The following is a 19,973-nucleotide window of genomic DNA, read 5'->3' as shown; positions in this document are numbered from 1 at the left end:
AGGTTTTAGTTATTATTATTATTTCACTCGGAATTCCTTGAGATTTCATTTCCATTTTGAATACTAGTTTATACTGAATGGTAAAATTATCATAGTTTTAGAAGTCATGACTGTTGCATTAAACTACCAAGGAGACATATTCCTATTTGATCTGGTCCAAAGGTGCCGACTTGGGAAGAAAGGTAGCTTAACGAAAAAACAAAAAAGGCAACAAAAAGAGAAAGAGAGAGAGAAGGATCTGGAAATTAGAAAGGATTAAAAGATGGCCAATTTAATCTAGTTTGCAAGAAAAACAGGAAAACCAACTGACCAAGTGACCTATGACCCAGCTGGCATACAAAGACTGTTATTTTCATTTGGTTATATCAATATCAACTAGGCTTGGGTCATTCTGAATCCTTTTTATTTTGTTTTGTTTTATTTTATTGAATATTGATATATTTGTAATTCCTTGACATGGAATATAAACTTTTGAGCATATTGTGTCAATAAATAAAAATCGTAGATAATAGTCATGATCAGAGTTCCATCAGAATATGTGGATGTACTTCTTCCTTTTCTTTCATTTGGTTGATTCAAACTTTGTTACTTCATGCAGGTTATTGCCAAACATGAGTGACAGTGAGTTCTGTGCACCATCTTAGAGTTCAGGGTCTACAGGTAAGAGATTAAACATCTTTAGCAAATTTATGTTGGTTTAATTAATAGTTAATATGTGTATCTCACTAGAATTGAATATTTTCAGGTGGCAAGAAATCTGGAAGAGGGCCGGCTCAAGGGAATGCAATTGAAGAACTCGTAGGGGTCAAAATTGATGTACTAATTGATGAGAATGGTGAACCTTGCAGCAAATCAACTTCAAAGTTAATGACTTGGGTTGGAGTTAAAGCAAGGGATGCACACCTACTTCCTGTATCCTATTCTGATTGGAGGAAAATCCCATAACCTCTGAAAGATGACGCGGTGAATAAGATATATGTAAGTTATATTTCCCGAATTATATTTCTTACCTATATTTAGATGTTTGTATTCATATATTGCCTAAAACTAGACTAACTGTTACCATATTATATTTGTAGGAAAATTTCAATCTCCCTGATGGTTTAAGGAGATGGCTGGAAATTAAGCTCAATGAAAGATGGAAGGATTTTAAGTATGAGCTTAAGGTAAATGTGTTCAATACGGAACACATGAGGAGAGGTTAGCCCATTTAGATAAGCGTATTCCATTAGAACAATGGAATATACTCCTCGAGACATGGAGCCAAGAGGCTAGTTAGGTATCATGCCTAGAGTTTAACTCATTTTGTGACAAAATAGTAAATTATGTTAGCAATAATATTTCTAATCTAATTCTGTGTGTTTGAAAATATTTTAGGTTGTGTCGGCCTGCAATATTGACAATAGGAAAAGACTTCTTTTGCTGTAATTCGAGAGGAGAAGGTATATGATGTCATCTGAAAGTATAAATGTTGTTTATGGAAGTTCACATGTTATAATATTTTATTGTTTCTTAAATGTTTAATGTCAGGAGCACCCATATAAAGAACCTCCCATTCGTATGGAAATGTTCAAGATTACACGTGACCCTACAGACGAGGTTGCTAACGTGATCATTGTAAGTTATAAAATCATAAATGAGGTACTACCATTTTATAGCTTCAATTAATATATATTGTAACTGATTTTTGTATTTCAAATGTAGGCCAATATGAAAAAAAAAAAAAAAAAAAAAAAAACTCAATGAACTGCCTGAAGAAATGCGAGGGGACCCTGCCGTGCAAGACAAAGTTTTTAGAGATTGTGTAGGTGAAGATGTTCATGGTCGAGTACGAATGTGTGGAGTTGGAAATAACTCCAACACAAGTACATGTGACAACAAGAGAGCTCAACAAGTCATATGTTAAAGAAAATACACTGCGGGCTAAGATACACACATTAGAGGCAACAATATCGGCACAGGCTAAAGAGATAGCTAGTCAGGCTAAAGAGATATCTTTGCTCTAGGGTGGATACTCTTTGCTCAGGGCTGACATAGAGTTCCTAATGCAAGAATGACGTACTTGAGGTGAGTATGGTTCTTACTTTCAATATCCTTGCTTGATTCCTATTCTTGGTTTTGATTTTTCTCTAGTCGAAACATTATCTTTAGGATTACCCATTTCATCAGTAACTTACCCATTTGCACGAACAGAATATATCTTGATGTGATGATTGTCCTACTGAAATCAGAATTTTGCATTTATTACTTTGGCTTTTATCAAAGTTATAAAATGGTTACTTACACTTTATTTTTCACCTGGATTAGCCCTAACTGAGATCTTCTAAATCCAGTTTAATACTTTCAAAGTAGTCTCAGCCAAATAAGAGACTGCTATTGTGATTCCTTTTTGTTTTTGATTCATCCCCTTGTGTCTATTTCTGTGCAACAGCCCGTAGAGGCTCCCAGATGATTTGTTGAATGATCAAGTATTGCTTTGACAAGTTCCTTATCCCCTTTTGAAACATTATCTTTAGGTTGGTACCATTCCTTGAAATGTGTTGCATTTCTTATTTCTATTTGCGTTCTTCATTTCAGCTTTTTGCATATGCATGTTTTATATTCAACTGAACAAATTATTTGGTACCAAAGTACCATCAGAATAAGGTCATGGCTTGGTTACATCTGTATAGCACAAGGTACTTTTTGCATGTGGATTTTTTTATTTTTGAGGAACTCAAAATTCGGTTAGCATGGGCATGGTGATTTAAAGCATGTTTTCCATCTCTAGTTCAATAAAATGAGATTGCCATGAGAACAAACGTTGAGGCCTACACATGTCTAACGTGACCAGGTTAAGAAAAGGCATGTGGTCTTTGTTTTACTAACAAGCTACTAGTTAGAAGAATAATGGATATCGTGGAGAGGGATAAGATGTAAAATGAAACACCCTTCTATTGCTCCCAGCGGAAGGTTTTGTCATATGCAACCTTCAAAATTTGTCTTTTCATGATTTTGTGGAATATCTTGATATCCTAGATGGGTTTATTTTTGCCAATCATCTGAGATACTATAGGTTTTTGGGTCATGAGCTTTTTTATCATGTACTCTTGGATCAATCTCACATTGAAAATGAAATAATGGAGAAGCTTCCAGTCCAACGACATGCATTCCAATTAGAGCTGTGCCAGTAAAATAGTTTGATATCTTGAATGGAACCTTCATATCGGTTTACTCTCATTATAATGTTTCAAATGAATGTAGTACTAATCAAATATTCATATCTTAATTGTGTATGCTAGCATTTCTGATCATGATTTTGTGGTGCAGCCTATTGTTATAATCATTTCAGTGGTTACTTGGTGTCTCTCTCTGTGCTGAGGCATGTTTATCTGGTCAAGGTTATGAGAGGAATAAGAAAGAAGTCGATGGACATATGGCATTACAAACTGCTAAAGGAATAACACAAGAAAGAGATCCCAAAGTTATTTTTCACCTCAGCCTTGTAAATGCTGAGCAGAGGGTGAATACTGCTGTTCTCTATGCAATGCAGTTTCTGGATTTGGAAGCTAATTCTAACATCAAAGGATGGATCTTATTGGCTAGACTATTCTCTGCTCAAAAGAGATACACGGATGCTGAAGCGGCCATAGATACTGGTAAACTGGAGAGTTGGATAAGGGAGATTTACTACGGACCAAAGCTAAACTGCAGATTGCACAGGGTCAGTTACAGAATGATGTTAACACATGTACATCTGCTTGCTGTTCTTGAAGTTCGTGAGGATTACAGAATTGGGTAGGCTGTGTAGCTCAACTGCTCAAGTATAACTCTGATTCTCTCAGGGTGCTTTAAGATGTTGTTTTGTAGCTTTAAATTTTTCTTGTTTCATGTTATCACAATGTGCTTTTTAGAGTTTAAACCTTGCTCTCGGGATGTTACTGTAAGTCTTGGATTCACTATATTGCCACAGATCCTTTTAGTTTTTTTATGGTGCCACTAGTTTGAATATTCTGACACTGCCAAGAGGATTCAAAGACCCTGATTCTTCTTAATGTTGACTTAGTTTTTAGACTATGGTGATGGTCTTTGCACTACCGGCCATTCTTAATTTTTATCAACTGTATGATAGATTTTTGTGTTGTAACAAGAAAGTTCTGTATTTTGATTTGGATCAAGAAAGTTCTAGAAAATTTTGAGTTCTAGTGCTGCATTTTGTGCAATTTGCAGAGGACTTACCACTGAACGTTGTGCCCTACATTAGGTACCATACATGCCAATGCCATTGCCGGGTTCCTTATGGAACTTGTATAGATAAGATTAGTTGTTGCTCATTTTTTTAAAATGTTGTATAGAAACATGTGTGATCTCTTAACCTTGAAAAAAGAAAAAAGAGAATGTTATATTTCTGTTGTAATTTTTTTGATGGAGAGTCCCTCATGTCAATGTGCTCTGGGCTCCGACTCTATCAGAAAGTATTGCTCTAGTAGGTTTCATGAGTTCAACTTAAAGCAATGAATAGTTGCATATTGGAGTTTCTGCATTTAACACAGCATTTCTGTTGCTCTGAATTAATGTCTTATGCAGTTATTTTTCTGTATTTAAAGTTGCACTGGTTGGTACCATGCTTTTGTCAGGTTATGTTGTTTATTACACAGATAACTTGATTATAAGGTGCAGTTATGATCAATACATATGGGCTTCTGCATTACTCTATTGGGATATTGTCTACTTGTTTTCTTCTCCATCTTGTTGGTGCTCAGTTGTACATTTGAAGTCTCATGGCCATTACCAATTAGATTTGCACATCCAAAAACAGAAAAGTTTCTAGCACTTGGAGTGTGGATCGAGCATGTGGAACAAGCACAACTGATTCAAGGATCTTGATTCCTGTCTTTTAAAACAATGCACAATTATTTTTATTGTATAATTGTACAAGGAGATCTGCTGAGACTATTCATGACAGAATCTGATAATTTTCAAATTTATGAATGTTATTATATAGTTTTCATTAGATTACAACTCATCTTACTAGGTCTAGGAGAGAGAGGGGATGTGAAAATGAGAATACTATTAAAAAAAAAAAAGTATTTGTGACGGTAGGAAAATAGTGTAGCAAAAAAAAGACAAAGATGTGGGACCCCTAAACAAACTATTTGCTACGGTAACCTAATACCGTAGCATACATTGAAATATTTGCCACGGTAAATACCGTCGCATATACTTGAGTATTTGCTACCGTGGCTAAAGCTAACAGAACCGATCGACCCCACTAATTTCCGTCGCAAATCTTTACGACGCCTTTCTAACCAACGGAATTCCGACGAAAAGGTACCGTCGGGTCAAAGAATTTGCTACGGTACCTGGGCTTTTGCCACGGTAATTTTTCATGGCAAAAGCCCTAATTTGTTGTAGTGCCACCAACAGACAGTCCAAATCTTGTTTCCAAAACAGCCAAAGATTTGGTATTTTACGTTCTCTAGAGTTATAGAAAAATTGCTATGATACCCCAACTTATTCAGTAGCAAAATTGGGCATTTCGACGCCTCCACCTTAGGTTTCACAAGACAAAAAATATCTGGTTGATGCATTATCAACAAGAGTTTCAACACCTTAGGTTTCACAAGACAAAAAAATATCTGGTAAATATCTGGTTATGCATTCTCAACAAGAGTTCCAACGCTCTCTTACTAGAACTTACACCTCTGGTATTCCTGAAGAGTGTTTAAATCATGAAATTTCTTTTATTATTGTGCATTCCTGTCACTCCTGTTCAAGTGACCCAGTGACCCAAAGATGAGGCAGCTCCTTTTCACATCAACAAATCATCCGCACGAAGGATCTCAACAGCAGTATTTCCTAGGTGCCGCTTTTGTGCACTGGTTTTTTGTACTTCTCTTCGGAGAGCCAGGCTTCCGTTTGACTCAGTTTGCTACTGCAGTTGTTGTTGATCTTCAAGGTGGGTGCCTGCCTCCATAGATTGGATCGGCAAAATTATTTCCAAACCATTCTCCAGTGACAAACACTACGTATCCTCTACTAATGTAGTCTGAGCAACGCCATTCATGAATAGATCTAAACTCTTCTAATGCCACCAGGGAGTTCTCTGATTGAACGGGCTCTGAAGAGACACTGGGTTGCTCGGATTCTGAAGAAGACCTGGATTCGCTGGACTTAGAATAAAAATTAGGTTGGACATCCCAGGTGTGTCCCTCTGATCCCCTACGTTAGGATTTAAAATTTGGGAATAAAAAAAAACCAGTCCTGCACGCTGCCAAAACCTCATCATCCTTGGACGTCTCCTCCTCAATTTGGTTAATATTGCGCCCCACTTGAAGATTAACTTGGTGCATCCTTGGTATTTGAATTTGTCTACATGTTGTTGTTTCTAGTTTCATAAAGAATCCAAACCCAATTCAACCACCTTCTCTCCAAATCGAGCAGTTTGCATGGCCGAACTGTGCTGGACCCTACCTTATACTTCCCTTTGCATTGTGCAGCAGCATAGCCCTCTTTATGGCACAAAGAACACTTCAAGAGACCATCTTCATAGATTACTCGTGAAGCTAAAGACATGCATCGAACCTGGTTCATGTCTTTCAATCTGAACGTCTTTCGCATGTTCTTCTCCTTCTTCCAATTCTACAAGAACACGAGCATAATGCCTCCTTACACCACTGCAAGTGCATTTGTATAAAAAGACAGGCGTCCCAACAATCTTGGCAATAGATCGGAGAACCTTCTCATGCTAGTGTTCAAGAGGTAACTCTGGGAAACGAATCCAAACCAACTTAGGAGCAGGGTGAGGGTCGTTGATATTAAATCTAGCCTCTACCTTTGGAATCTAATGAACTCCATACCGACCTTCCACCAACCATGAAGCCATACCTCAGCCATGTCTCCTACACTTTTGAACTGAAAGATAACAAAACATTTCCCTAATGAATGCATCACCACCCCCGAAGTTAACCTCCACGATTTCTTCACAGTTTCCCACAATTCATCCATGGAGGTTGGCCTAAAATTTGCTCTTTTGATCAAGGCAAATCTGAATTGATTCTGATGCTATTCATACTTTGCTAAGGGATGACGATTCACCTATAAGCTCCCCCCAAATCGGACCAGGAAGCAAATCAATCGCCGGCATCTGAGCGGTGCTAACAGTACTCGCATAAGTCTTCGTCCCTGTTTGACCAGCAGAACTTGCACCTCCTTCCATTGGGGGTTTCAATTGCAAGAAAACTGATTCTCTTGGAGGAGCCGAATTCTCCAAACCGTATCTCCCTCACACATGATTCATTATAGAGATACTTCATCAACATTTAGACATGATAACTGTAATGATTAAGTAATATTTGAGAAGACTACTAACAGATTGACTTTCATTTCAAGCTTTATTAATGATTCATTTTCTTTTACTCAATGGCGTGAATTCTATAAATGATGTATGATTATGCTAATGTATCAGTCGGTTGGACGGGGGATCCATGTATGGGACTCTGGGTTACTTGGGGAGACCTAGCATGCCCAAGGTGGGGTGTGATAATCTTAGTAAGGGTTAATTAATGAACAAAGTTCTTTTTTAAACACAAAAATATACTATCAAGATCCAATCCCACTCAAACTCAAGCTCAAAAAGGCACAACCTAACATACAAAATCCATCCTAGTCGTGTAGCTCTAGTGTCTCTATTTTTCTTTTCTTTATTATTCATACTCTTTAACTCTTGTAACACAAACACTATACATAAATCTAGTCTAGCTCACAGAGCTCATGACTTCCTTTTTTTTTTTTTTAACTTTTACTTCCCCTCCCCCCACGAAGAAAAAAAAGGGGGAGAAGAAGAAAACCCCTAAGCACAGCGATGCTCTTCCTCTCAATTCTCTTCTTTTCTTCTCTCTCATCTCACGCAGGGGAAAAAAGAACAAGGAGCAGTACCCACTATCATCTTCATGTTCTCCTTGGTAGAATTATCTTCCTTTTTAAGTTACGTTGTTGTGGTTTGAGGTGGAAGTTAGGAAAAAAGGGGAAATTGTGAGACATCGTGTCTAGCACCAAGTGTTGCATCACCACTTCCTCCTCTTCTGTGGCCTTTCTCATCTCTCCTTCAAAAGTGATCCAGCATATTCCCATTTAACTTGACAGCACCAACTATGGCATGCATAGTTCATGCCTCTAGTTTTTGTTCATGATCTTTTAGGATTGAAAATTTTGTGCTTGAATCACATATTTTGAACCTAAACTCGTATTCCCCCCCCCCTTATGTGTCCAAAATGACATTTGGGTCACAAGGAAAACTAACACCATTAAGACCAGTGAACTTCGGTGGTTAAATAACCTAACAAGGTCAGTCAAGTTCTAACCAGCCAATCAGCCACAGGCCTGGCTTTGGCTGGCCCTGCAGGGATGGGCACAATTTGATTTCTCAGACCTTGTCTAAGGGTTAGGGTCAACTTGGGCTACTTAAGGTGAAGGCTTCGATGTCTGGGACAGGGTTTTAGAAACTGTAAGCTCCAGCTAAATGCCTAACACAACCCCATACATATTCACATAATGTTCCTTCATTGTTCACTGGAATTACGAGGTTGATATCACATTTCATAATTTGCAAGAAGCAATTAATTAATTATGAATATAAGCTAATGCTTTCAACCACACATTGTTAATCAGGTCTAAAGTATTTCTGAAACCAAATCCAAGTATAGTGGATTGAATCATACATATAGAGCTAATAGTTTTATGATCAGTACCTAGCCAATCAGAGGAAATATCTACTATTACTATGATATCAGGTGCAGATGGAAATGGTAAATGTTGCAATCAACATTCAGAAAGATCAATCCTCTGAGAGATCACAGCATCTAGCTTGTTCCAGTAAACATCCTTGTAATTCAGTACTTCTAATTAGTTGGGAGGCTTGAAGCCAGATGAACCATCAGCAGCTCTAGCTTGTCTTGCAAGCTGAAACACAAATAACCACAACCAGATCAAAAACTGACCATATAGCCTCGAATAGTAACCATAACTAGAAGTCAGATGGTATGAACTTGGAATGAAGATAAGAAAGAGACATCAAGGTAAGCATGGAGCTTCTCTTTCACAGTTGCATTTTCAGTCTTCAATTGTTCAAAAGCATCCTTGCATCTGCAATTATTTATGCAAATAAGCAATAATTCATAAAGAAAAGGAAAACCTATTAAGTTTCTGGGTCTAATAGCTAGGTGGTGAGAAGGAAGATGCTTTTATATTAATTAAGGAGAAGCGAAGAGAAGTCTAGCTGGTTAGCAAATATAAGATACTTGCCCCTCTGCATTTTGTTCCGAGCAGCATTCTATGGCCTGATCACTCAAATCTCTGACCTTTTTAGTTCCAACGCTGTAACAAATTATACTTCTGTTAGTGATTAGAGATACTGGCTGGCTAGCAAGCACCAATAGTAAATGTAAGATACTTTTTTCATTTCTATGGCCTTAAGACCCATGCATGAAGTTTACCAAAAAAAAAAAAAAAAAGACCCATGCATGAAAACCTTATTCCTTTATTTACCTTTTAGTGACATTGCTTATCTTGTCCAAGTACTTTCGTAGATTACTGAAATCAATAGGATACTGTTCCCTACAAAAAAGTAAATTATACCAGTAACCATTATCCAAAATTATCATTTCTCAATGAAGAACCTTAGATTATAGGAAGCAAAAACTTCTGATTTTAACAGTAAGAACATATCTATGTATATCAGTTAGAGAACTAACAATTCCTTCTCGGCATTAGTGATATATTGCGCAGAATCCTTGAAGAACATGTCAACAATATTTTCATGAAACAAGGGATCATTGCAGTAAATCCGCTCTATCTCATTAAACATCTCATCAAGGTATCCCTACAACAGCTCAATTTATTTCATGTCAGTTTCAGATAGATGCAAACTATCATTTTTAAATAGATTTCTAGGATATATCTGTTACAGTTCACATGCAGATCCAAATCAATTTGCTACAAAAGATTTAAAAATAAATAAATTTTGTGCCTGATATGCAGAACAGATGTCTAGATGTATAGATATAAACTTCTAAATGTTCAAAATCAAAATCTCTTAAAGATACACATATAGGTAAAGAACCTGATCGAAGAGGGATTGTTTCATTTGGTCAGCCTGCTCTTTCAGTGAATTGTTTGCCATTCTCGAAGTGGAAAGGAAGAGATGGAAAGCAGTTGGAGTTCGCTACTGGAAGACTGAAAGCTTGAAGGAAGAAGCATTAACCCAAGAGAGATATACGATTGAAGAGAAACATTTATCACCGACAAATTCACATGTCAAATGAATGAATGAAAAATGTGTGACCTGAAACAATATTTTCAATTTGCATTTCAACAGTTGTTGCATGGGAGAAAAGCGAATTCATCAAATTTAGCATGCTTTATAAATTGTGATACTTATAGAACGAATCGGAGTCCAGATAGGGAAGAACTCCTTTAAATTTTGGGTTCTTGTGTAAATTGAATTTAATTCAAACGGTTTAAAAATTCTAAAAATGCATGTAACAACTTATACAAACAGACAAAGATTGAAACCAAGTTTAGCAAAGAAAAACCCAAATGCAGCGAGGAGAAAAAAAAATATATTCTTAAAGGAAGGTCTGAATGAAGAAGCACAAATAGAGAAGAAAGAGGAAGGAAAAGCGTAAAAACGAGCGACTAATTGATTCGAAATAATTAAGAAAAAATATGATCAGGTAACTTCACAGTCGAAAAATCAAAATTCAAGACGATCTTTTGTTTTTCTGCTAAAAGATCATTTGTATTAAAAATAAAAAAATTAATTAATAAAAATTACATTAGAAATAACTTACATTTGCAGAGCAGTGATCGGTGCCTTCTTCCTCACATCCATGATATTTCTCATAAAAAAAAGAAATTAAATAGAAAAGTCCCTTTCCTATTAAGAGAGCCTATAATCTAACTTTGATTCTTTATCCACTGTTTTTTGTTCTCCATCAAAAATCCATCAATTTCAGTAATTTCTTCAAAAGTAATGTCCTTCGCCCACTGTTTGAGATCTTCCTTTCAAACTGGAAAAGCTAACAAAGCCAACGAATGTGACGGTTGAATCCTATTGGCGGATCTTGTTTGCTAAGCTTGTGGTGAAGAGGAATATTGAAGATCTCATTAGCCATCTGAATTTTTTTTCTTTTAATGATAGTATGACATGTTTATCAAAAACTTTTCCCAAATCTGAATAAGAGAGAGGAGGATTTCAGACTGGAGGACAGTTTTCTTAGAAAAGAAGATATGAATGGGGTATAATGGTCTTTTAATTTAGTTACAGAAGAGTATAATAATATTTTTATCTCCAATGATAACCATTCTAGCTAAAATGATGGCGCTTTTGAGAGGATAGAACTTACGAGAGAATAACACACCATTTAGTAAGTTTTTTTGGTAAATTAAAAAAAAAAATGTGTGGTTCTGTAATATGAAAATGTAGTAATTACATTCTAGGGAAGAACTTTAGGATCATCCTCACCAATACCAACCTACATTCATGCAACCAAAGAATTTTGTTCATGCTTGCACGGATGATTGACATCTGTTTAATACCTATCGGATGGTACTAGGCGGCAAAATGGTAAATAATTTGATCTTATTGGCAAAAAAATTCCACGAAAAAATAAATAAAAAACTTTGACTGTGTTTCTTTCCAAAGGTGGGGTGGAAAAAAAGAGTGGAAAAAAAAAAAAACATGTGAATCCCATGTGTGTAGTGGGACGAGAGAAAAAGAAAAGAAAGAAAAAGGGTTTTGTGGAAAAATGATAGTAGTGGGTTCTACTTTTTATTTTTTCAAACATTTTCACCAAGTCCTACCAAATACGTGGAGTTTTAAAATGGCTTCGTTGGAAAATTGGATTGCCACATCACCAGACAAATTTCCTCTCACTTTCCCACCCTACCCCAGTGAACCAAACAATCTACCATTTTAAGATTTAATGAAAAATTAAGAAATCTACATTTTTTCAAGGATTTTCCCACCCCGCCTTTATTCCAGCAAACAAACGCAGCAATGTGAAACCCAAAAACAGCTAAGAAACGACAATCTTAATCTAAAAGCCCCAGCGGACTAGTCTCGTCTCTAGGACCTTGGATTCTCCCTGAAAAGGCTGAAATGGAATGTAATTCAGATTCTCGGGTTTGCTCACGTTGCTGCAGATTGCGGAGTCGAGTTCTCAAAACTACACTGTTCAAAGTTTGGGTGCAATGATCTGTTAACCTTTTAACCTGTGTACCAGTCTTGCCGGTTATTTCAGTTGATTGCTTCTGATTCCTCTCACGGTAACAGTGTAGTCAGTCTAATTCACGAATTCTATTACACTAGTTGGCTGAGCATAATCCTTTTCAAAATAGTGCTTGATACCTTAATCTAAGACTTTCAAGCATTGGTTCCGCAATACAACATGAGTTGTTTATAGTTATATTGAGCCAAGAGCTGATTTATTTATTAGAATTTCAGATTCAAGCAATCCAAAGAGGAAGCGTTCATGGTAAGAAGAAGGGGGAGGAAACTGAAATGGGATTGATGGAGGATGAAGCTTGGCGATCTCAGACAAGAGGTAGGGTTCTAACATCAGTTGTTATGTGCGTGATTCCACGGAATCACTCACATTGCACTAAAACGTTGAATTACCTGCCTCTATGAAATCATGTAGGTTCCAAGTCATTTGTGAACCAAACAGTCTTTAATTCCCCTTAAATTGGATGTGATGCGTCCAAAATCTGCTCAGCCCTTGAATCTCCACATGATGTCCTGCAAAACGAAAGCGTCAGATGTGGCCCGACCGGCGGGGTCGGGAGTCCACCTCCGAAGGCTAAGTCGCTTGATGAACTTAATCACAAACGGCTCCGCTAGAAGCACGAGCTAATGAATGAAGAAACGGGAAAGGTGATCTAGATAGCGGGATGCCGATAGTTTGGATCTATCAGTATGTATCTGAACCTGAGTCTCAGATAGTATTCTTTTTGATCGATTGATCCGTCCCTCACCTTGTATGGTAGTGAGGTTTATATAGATTGTACCTTCGAATCTCCTTCGCTGGATGCACTCGATCCTTCTTCGGGTAGTCGTTGGATCTTATCAATAAGATCCGTTGAGCGATAGACTTCTACTAGTTTGGGCTAGTAGAGGACTCCTGAGATAACCGTTAGGTTATGCGATAGTTATCCCTTTGATGATGATTATCCGCAGCCGTCGGTTTGAGTCTGTCATCATCGGGGTGATTACCCTAATCCATAAGTAAGATTAGGGCACGCTTGCAGCCGAATAATCTTTCTTCTTCAGCAAGCCATCTTCTGGATCCGGTTCGCTAGGGAGCGATTCGGTTCTCTCCGTCTCGATCGGGGTCGAGGGTCGGACCAAGTATGAACCCGGTCAGATCATAAACTCTCCATATCACGAGCCCCCCAGACCAAGCGTTCGGTCGATCCCAAGGGCTTGGTTTTTAACTAGGTTCGTCGTCAGGTGATGATCTCTGCGTGCTTCATTAAATGTCATATCACATTTAATGCGGTGGTCACTTTTCCTCAAGCGTTGTGAGTGTAAGGCCACATGTCTTCGTTGCAGTTGATCTGTCGTGGCTCACGTCATCCAAGCGACGGTTTCCGAACGCCTATTTCGGATTCGTGAGTTCAAACTTTCAAAACGTCTTTGAATCTTGATCGTTGATTTTGAATCAATCTCGATCGTTCAGATTCCCGAACACTCGTGCGGGAGTTTTAAAAGCGGTTCGTTGTCCTCGTAGGTTTCATTCTTCCTGTCTGGAATTTGAACCTTTGTTGTCCGCCTTCGCGCCTTCCTCGCTCTCAAGCTTCCGTCTCACCGAATCGGTAAGTTTACTTGGTCTTTTCTTTTTGTAGTTTATCGAAACGAGTAATGGCGGACGATAGGGCTTCTTTAGTACCCCATGTTGGTGATAGCAGTGATGCTTTTGCTTCTCCGGCTCCCGAACAGTCGGATAGTGATAACAAAACCCTAACCGTCCTCTGGCAGGAGTTCGCTGAAGTTTCTCAAAAAGGTTTTGAAAGAAAAACCGAAACTTTCCCTGTCCTTGTCGAGTCTAGATCTTCCAAGATCGTTGGTTCTTCTAGGCAACCTCAACTCTCCGGGTCCAATGGTGGGCCTGGCTCTGTTCCTTCCATTTATAATGGAGAAACCCTTCTTTCAAATTGTCCAAGATTTTGACCTTCCTTCTTCATATCAGTTAGGGCTCCCCACCCCGATGAGAGGGTTGATTCATCCCTTTCGAGTGAATTTTCTCGTACATAGATGCACCGGAAAGCGGGGTTCGCTTTCCCTTTTTTAATCCTTTATTCTCCGCAGTTTTGAATCACTGGAACATTTGTCCCGGAATGCTCCTCCCCAATAGCCGGCGTCTCATCGTCGGCTTCTTGGGTTTGTGTTTTGAGCTTGGCATCACGCCATCTCTTTCTCTTTTTGTACATTTTCATGTTCTTTCTATCTCCCATCCTCCCGGATGGGTCTTTCTTTCCAAACGCAATAAGGCTGAACTTGATTGGAGGGGCAGCATCCTTGTCAAAGGAACTTGCCCTTCTAACCACAAAAGATGGCGCGAACGGTACTTTTTCTCGTCGAGCGCCTCCATCAGATCTTAACTTCCCGACCACCTGGAGGAGGTTTACTTCTTCGTCCGAAAGTAACCGGGCCTTCCCTTATCCAAAGAAGACGAGGCGGCCATCGGGAAGATCAAATCCATTCCGTGGTATCAAGAGATACATGGATATGAAATGGAGTATAACTCCATCCTTCAAGATCGGGGCTTGGCTCATTGTGAGCTTCTAACCATCATCCTTTGATTTGACTCAAGTGATATGTCTTGAATTCCGATTCTTGTCCTTCTTCTTTGCAGTGCCTCCCGAAACGAACCCCGAAAGCCTCACGGGTGAAGGCCGCTAGGGCCGTTGTGACAGCCGAGCAACGATCGCCCGTGGTCTTGACTTCAGATCAAGAGGCTTCTCTTCCCTCTCCCGACCCCTCTTACAGGGGTATCGGGAATATCAAGCCCGTAGCTGATGCTTCGGGTAAAGGGAAGAAACCAATGGTGGAGAGGGCTAACGTCTCTTCCTTCGTCCGAACCAAGAGGAGGCATGACACAATTGATGCTCCCTCCAATAAAAAATCCAAAGCTTCGACGGATGGTGAGGAGATCTTCATCCCCCAGTGGACCCCGAAGATGACCGACGGGGTCACTCGAGATCCCGAGAAAGTCGGGAGTGGAGCTTTCTCGGTCTTGCTCCTTCGATCGCCGGTTTTTCTCTCCCCCCCCCCCCCCTCCTCTCCCTCACCCCCCCTTTTTCTTTTTTTTTTTTTTTTTTCTTTCTCTCCCCCTCCTCCCCCCCTCCCCCCCTTCCTTTGTTTTCTTTTTTTCCACCATAGAGCCGGGCGGGCGGGGTGGCGGGCCCCCCCCCCCCCCCCCACCCCTCTTTTTTTTTTGGCGGCCCCCCCCCCCGAAAATAAAAAGCCCCTTGGGGCCCCCCCGGGGGGGGGCTTGGGGTCGGCTTTGAATCCATGAAGGTTGATGATGAGGTGCTATTTATGGAAACAGAATCCCGATGAAGATCTAATTAGTTGATGGACTTGGAGTGATCTCTATCTTGGTTTGAAGGCATTTCTACCTACTAGGTAAGTCACTTGACTTGTGTGCAAAACCCCTTTAGGTTTGGATTTGATCCGGGCCTTCAATTCCCTCGTTTTGGCCTTGCTGTCGCATTGGTCGACCGATTGGTCGATCGGGGCCAGCCGACCAATCCACTCGACCAATGGGTGTCGTCTTTGGCAATTAGGTTGATTCTTGCTCTATTTAAGCCTAACCTCGAGTCCACTTCGTATTTGCTGCCTCCAAACCCTCTCGAACGAACCAAAGACCTCTCGCAAGTCATCTCTCTTGCATCCTTGGAGTTTTCTTGGCGGATCTTCGTCGGAACTCTTCTTTTTGCATCAAAAGGTATGTCTACTCTCTCTTCTTCTCCTACATCTTTGTTTTTCTTTCCTTTTTGAGTTGAGACAGTAGAAGAGATGCTGCATCCTCTCGTTGCAAACATCTCTCGAACATGTTCTCATGATCATCCTAAGGATTAAAGGCTAGAACAATGATCTTAACCATGATCATTGCAAGCTTTTGAAGGATTCATGATCAAACCATGATTTAATCTCTCGTTAATTTCCTAATCTGAATTCCGATCTCTTTGGATCTTCTTTCATTGATCATGTTAGTGGTTAATGGTTGTGTTTTCTTTCTATGATCCATAATCCATAGAATTCTAGTTGTTCTCTTCTACCTTACTATGTGTTCTTCATGATGCATGATAGTACATATATGGTAGGTTTTATTTCCTTATTTAGATTTATGCTTCTAAGCCTTATACCATGAAGACCTATGCATGTTTTCATGTTTTCATTATCGAAAGCAATGATCCATCTTCCTATTGTTTTTGTCCTTGTTTTCTATTTCAAACTTCATCAAGATCCATGTTTGATTTATTTATGGTAACTTTTTGTTTCCTAATTTGGATCTTGATACCTTGATTTGATTAGTGTTTTGAGGTCCCCTATATGCTAGAATACTACCGATGTAGTCTACCCCTTGATTAGTACCCTTTTGAACCACCAAATTCGGATTTCATATCTCAAAACTCTGATTTTCTAAGCTATCGTCTCGCATTGGTCGACCGATTGGTCGACTGGACCACTCGACCAATCCACTCGACCAATGAGTACAAGCAACTCCGCATTGGTCTGCTTCGGATGTTTTGCTATATTTTCTGTTAGGGATCTTTCCTAATATGTTGTATATACTTGTTTAGGACCTTCTTCTCAAGTTTGCCAAGATCTTACTTGATTTCTTAGGATTCTTTGCGAGTTATAAAAGGTAAGGATGGTTATTTCCTTAATTACATAGATAGCATGAATCTAGTTTCTATATTTGAATATCATTAATATGTTTCCTAAATTAGATTCTTACAATGATATACTACTGTTGCATAACTTTGATTACAGTAGCATTACTTATTCATATTGAATTGATTCATGTATGATTTACTTACCAATGTTATACAAATGTTTGTAAATATTGATTTCTTTCCATATATGGAGTTACCATATATGTGATGATATGAATTGATGCATGTGTATGCTTACGTATGGTTTGGGAAGGAGAGGTGTCCTTTTGACATTTCTGTCCTTGGACTACTACGGGAATATTATGGGATGTTTCCGGAGATGCCCTCTGGACACCTTCCTAAACCGTTGGATGACATATCTAGGATTGTCTAGTAGTGTTTGGCTAGGATGTCCTGTTATGTCGACCCTAATCGGAGGGGTATTGAGACCGAACGACCCGTGGTAGCAATGGGGATTCATGGGCGCTCAAGACCGGTAACCAACCCGTGAGAGGACAGGAATCACATTGTGGGGGCCATTTATTGGTAGGGTTGCATATGGTTAGACTTGGGCTCACGGGCGCTTAAGACCGGTAACCAACCCGTGAGAGGACGTGAGAGCTTCCCGTTTACCATATGTGGATGATCAATAGGGTTGGTGAGTCCGTAGTCGTGGACTATGAGGACTCTAGTGTGAAGGATACCGGAAAGGATCGTCAGTGGACGAGGAATGGAAGTATCTCGGATCCGACTTGATGTAACCAAGTAGAAGACTTGCATTTGGCTAGGTATTACCCCGACATGCGCCAGGACTTATACCAAATGGTTGTGAGAGAGTGTGTTGACTTAACCCCCTAGCCAAGGTTTGTCCCGAGGGATGAAGGACCCATTACCAATCGGCTGCCCCCAGGCCCGGGGAAACCCCCGGAGAACCCAAGATATCTTAAATGATGAGTGATGTGAGGACTTTCCTAAAGAAGTACGGTGCTATGACTTAAAGCATGTCCGCCAATAGAGACCAAGCATACATAGAGTTAGAATCATTCATTCATTGGTTGTCTCATATCATATTGCATTATGTTTGTTCTCGAATCCCGCCATATATGTTATTATGGATTTTAATCGCTTTACCGAGTTTCTTTGAAACTCATTCCTTTATTGTACAATGTTGTTAGACTATCCCGCAGTACCGAGTACTATGACGGTCCCTATGAAGAAGCGCAAGGCGAAGAGGCATATCTCCAGGAAGGTGATTGCGGTTACCACAATTACTCTGAAGATCCCGCGAGTGGTTATGCTCCGTACAATGCTTAGTCCGACCATTGAGTGGAAGCGTCCTTGTGCTATTTATGAGATCTACACCTACAAGGATGTCGTCTACAAAGTGGAGAATAATTTAGTTACCCAATGTACTTGCTACCGGGATTAGCTTTTATCTAGTTTATTCTTTCGAGCTACTTTTCCGCTGGATGTAAAGTGGGATTTTTGCTTCACTTTACTTATCTGTTGACACTCTGATTATATATTTAGTATTCCGTTTCGTTTACGATTCATTCTTTCTTTATTGGATCTATGATTTATCTTCCGCACTCTTGTTATGGTTGTTCATGATTATGTTATTGCTTATGTGGGAGGTTGATCACTCGATACCCGATCTTCGGGCCGTGGATCACACTCTCCTGGTATGCCGATAGGGTACCGGGCCGGGAGGGCGTGGATGATTGGTATCGGGAGCCCAAGGTTCGAGGAGATCCTAACCACAAAAGGCAACAACCGAACATTCCCGAGTCATTGATCCGAAGTGACTCTTCTACTCTTAGAAGTGAATAATAGAACACCGAATTAGAAACTTGAACTTTGAGGCATAATAGCAACATTTCGAATAACATACCATAATTATACTTGAACAAATGACACTAATGCAAGGAAAAGAAAAGTGCATAACATACAATAAATAAAGAGAAACAAAATGAACTTCATTAATTTCAAAGGTTTTACAATGATTACATCCGAAAAGCATAAATGGAAAATCCTAAGGTACAACTATCTAGGTGATCTACTCGATCTCTATATGCTCCGAACTCCTCTCGCTAGCCGAGTCACCCGATGCTCTATCCTCGTCCCCGTCGAGACTCCATCCTCTCGTACATCTGCTCCCGTCCGACCTCCATCCTCTCTAGCATGGAAGTCATCGATCTCATCTCGTGCACCAAGATCCGAAGTCTCCGGAACCGCATGTGAAGGGCCACCCGCCTCGAAATGTGATGAAGGAAACTCGTGATGCACAGTGCTCAGCCCGCGCATATCTCAGATCATCTCCGGCCCGATCATCACTATCGGGACCGATATCCTCTCCTCCATCCTCGGATCCCTCATCCTCATCCTCTCGATTCATCATCATCCTCACCCTCCGGACCAGGAGATCTCTCTAACCGATGTAGTCTCATCCGTCGAATGGTCCGAGTCCCAATGGGGTATCCCCGTGATCTAGTGTCCATCGGAGTATCCTCGAAACTCACCCCGAAATGCCCGAAGATCAAAGTCGAAGCCTCCCATAGCAAAGGTTCCGCATGCTAGGCCGCAGAACTAAGTCCAACAATGACCCGCTGAATGATGTAGGAAAGATCGATCTCGAAGCCCATGTAGATGCGGTAAATGACCAAGGCCTCCATCACCGTGACCCGATGGTGATGTCCGGCTTCGCATGATGTTTCGGCCGACTATGCGACCGATAATACGTGCAGAACCCGTCATCCGTCCGCTAGTCCACGGTGTGAAGCATCGGCGGCTATCCCATAGCGTAGAGCATATCTCGCGAAGCTCGTACGGCATCGATGGCTGTCCAGTGTCCGCCCGGCAGTATCCACACACACCGATGTGGGTAGTAAGGGACCCGCAGGATCTCAGCCAATGTCCGGGTGGAGAAGCGAATCCGAGTCCGGTGGACCCCGCCCCCGAGGACAAGTCCGAGTGGATGTCCCCGGCCCCGAGCCTCCTCCGTGTAAGTAAGGTTGCCGAAGAACAACCTCACTAGCTCCGGTATACCGGCA

The 19,973-nt window shown here is 40.1% G+C and overlaps 1 protein-coding gene across 1 annotated transcript; it reads right to left on the bottom strand.

Annotated features, from left to right (window-relative positions):
- Positions 1 to 8,883: 8,883 nt before the first annotated feature.
- On the bottom strand, positions 8,884 to 10,159 carry LOC149023858 (pseudo histidine-containing phosphotransfer protein 2-like). The gene is made up of 6 exons (XM_089143365.1): positions 10,100 to 10,159; positions 9,732 to 9,859; positions 9,526 to 9,594; positions 9,283 to 9,354; positions 9,051 to 9,123; positions 8,884 to 8,940 (listed from the first exon to the last, which is right to left on the bottom strand). Exons 1-6 carry the CDS (start codon positions 10,157 to 10,159, stop codon positions 8,884 to 8,886), a joined length of 459 nt encoding a protein of 152 aa, XP_088999491.1.
- Between the last annotated feature and the right edge of the window lie 9,814 nt (positions 10,160 to 19,973).

Source organism: Hakea prostrata, chromosome 2 (genome assembly GCF_041222555.1).
Source record: "Hakea prostrata isolate BN-2017 chromosome 2, UWA_Hpros_2, whole genome shotgun sequence".
Lineage (NCBI taxonomy): Eukaryota > Viridiplantae > Streptophyta > Magnoliopsida > Proteales > Proteaceae > Hakea > Hakea prostrata.
This window is presented reverse-complemented; position numbering and strand designations above follow the sequence as displayed.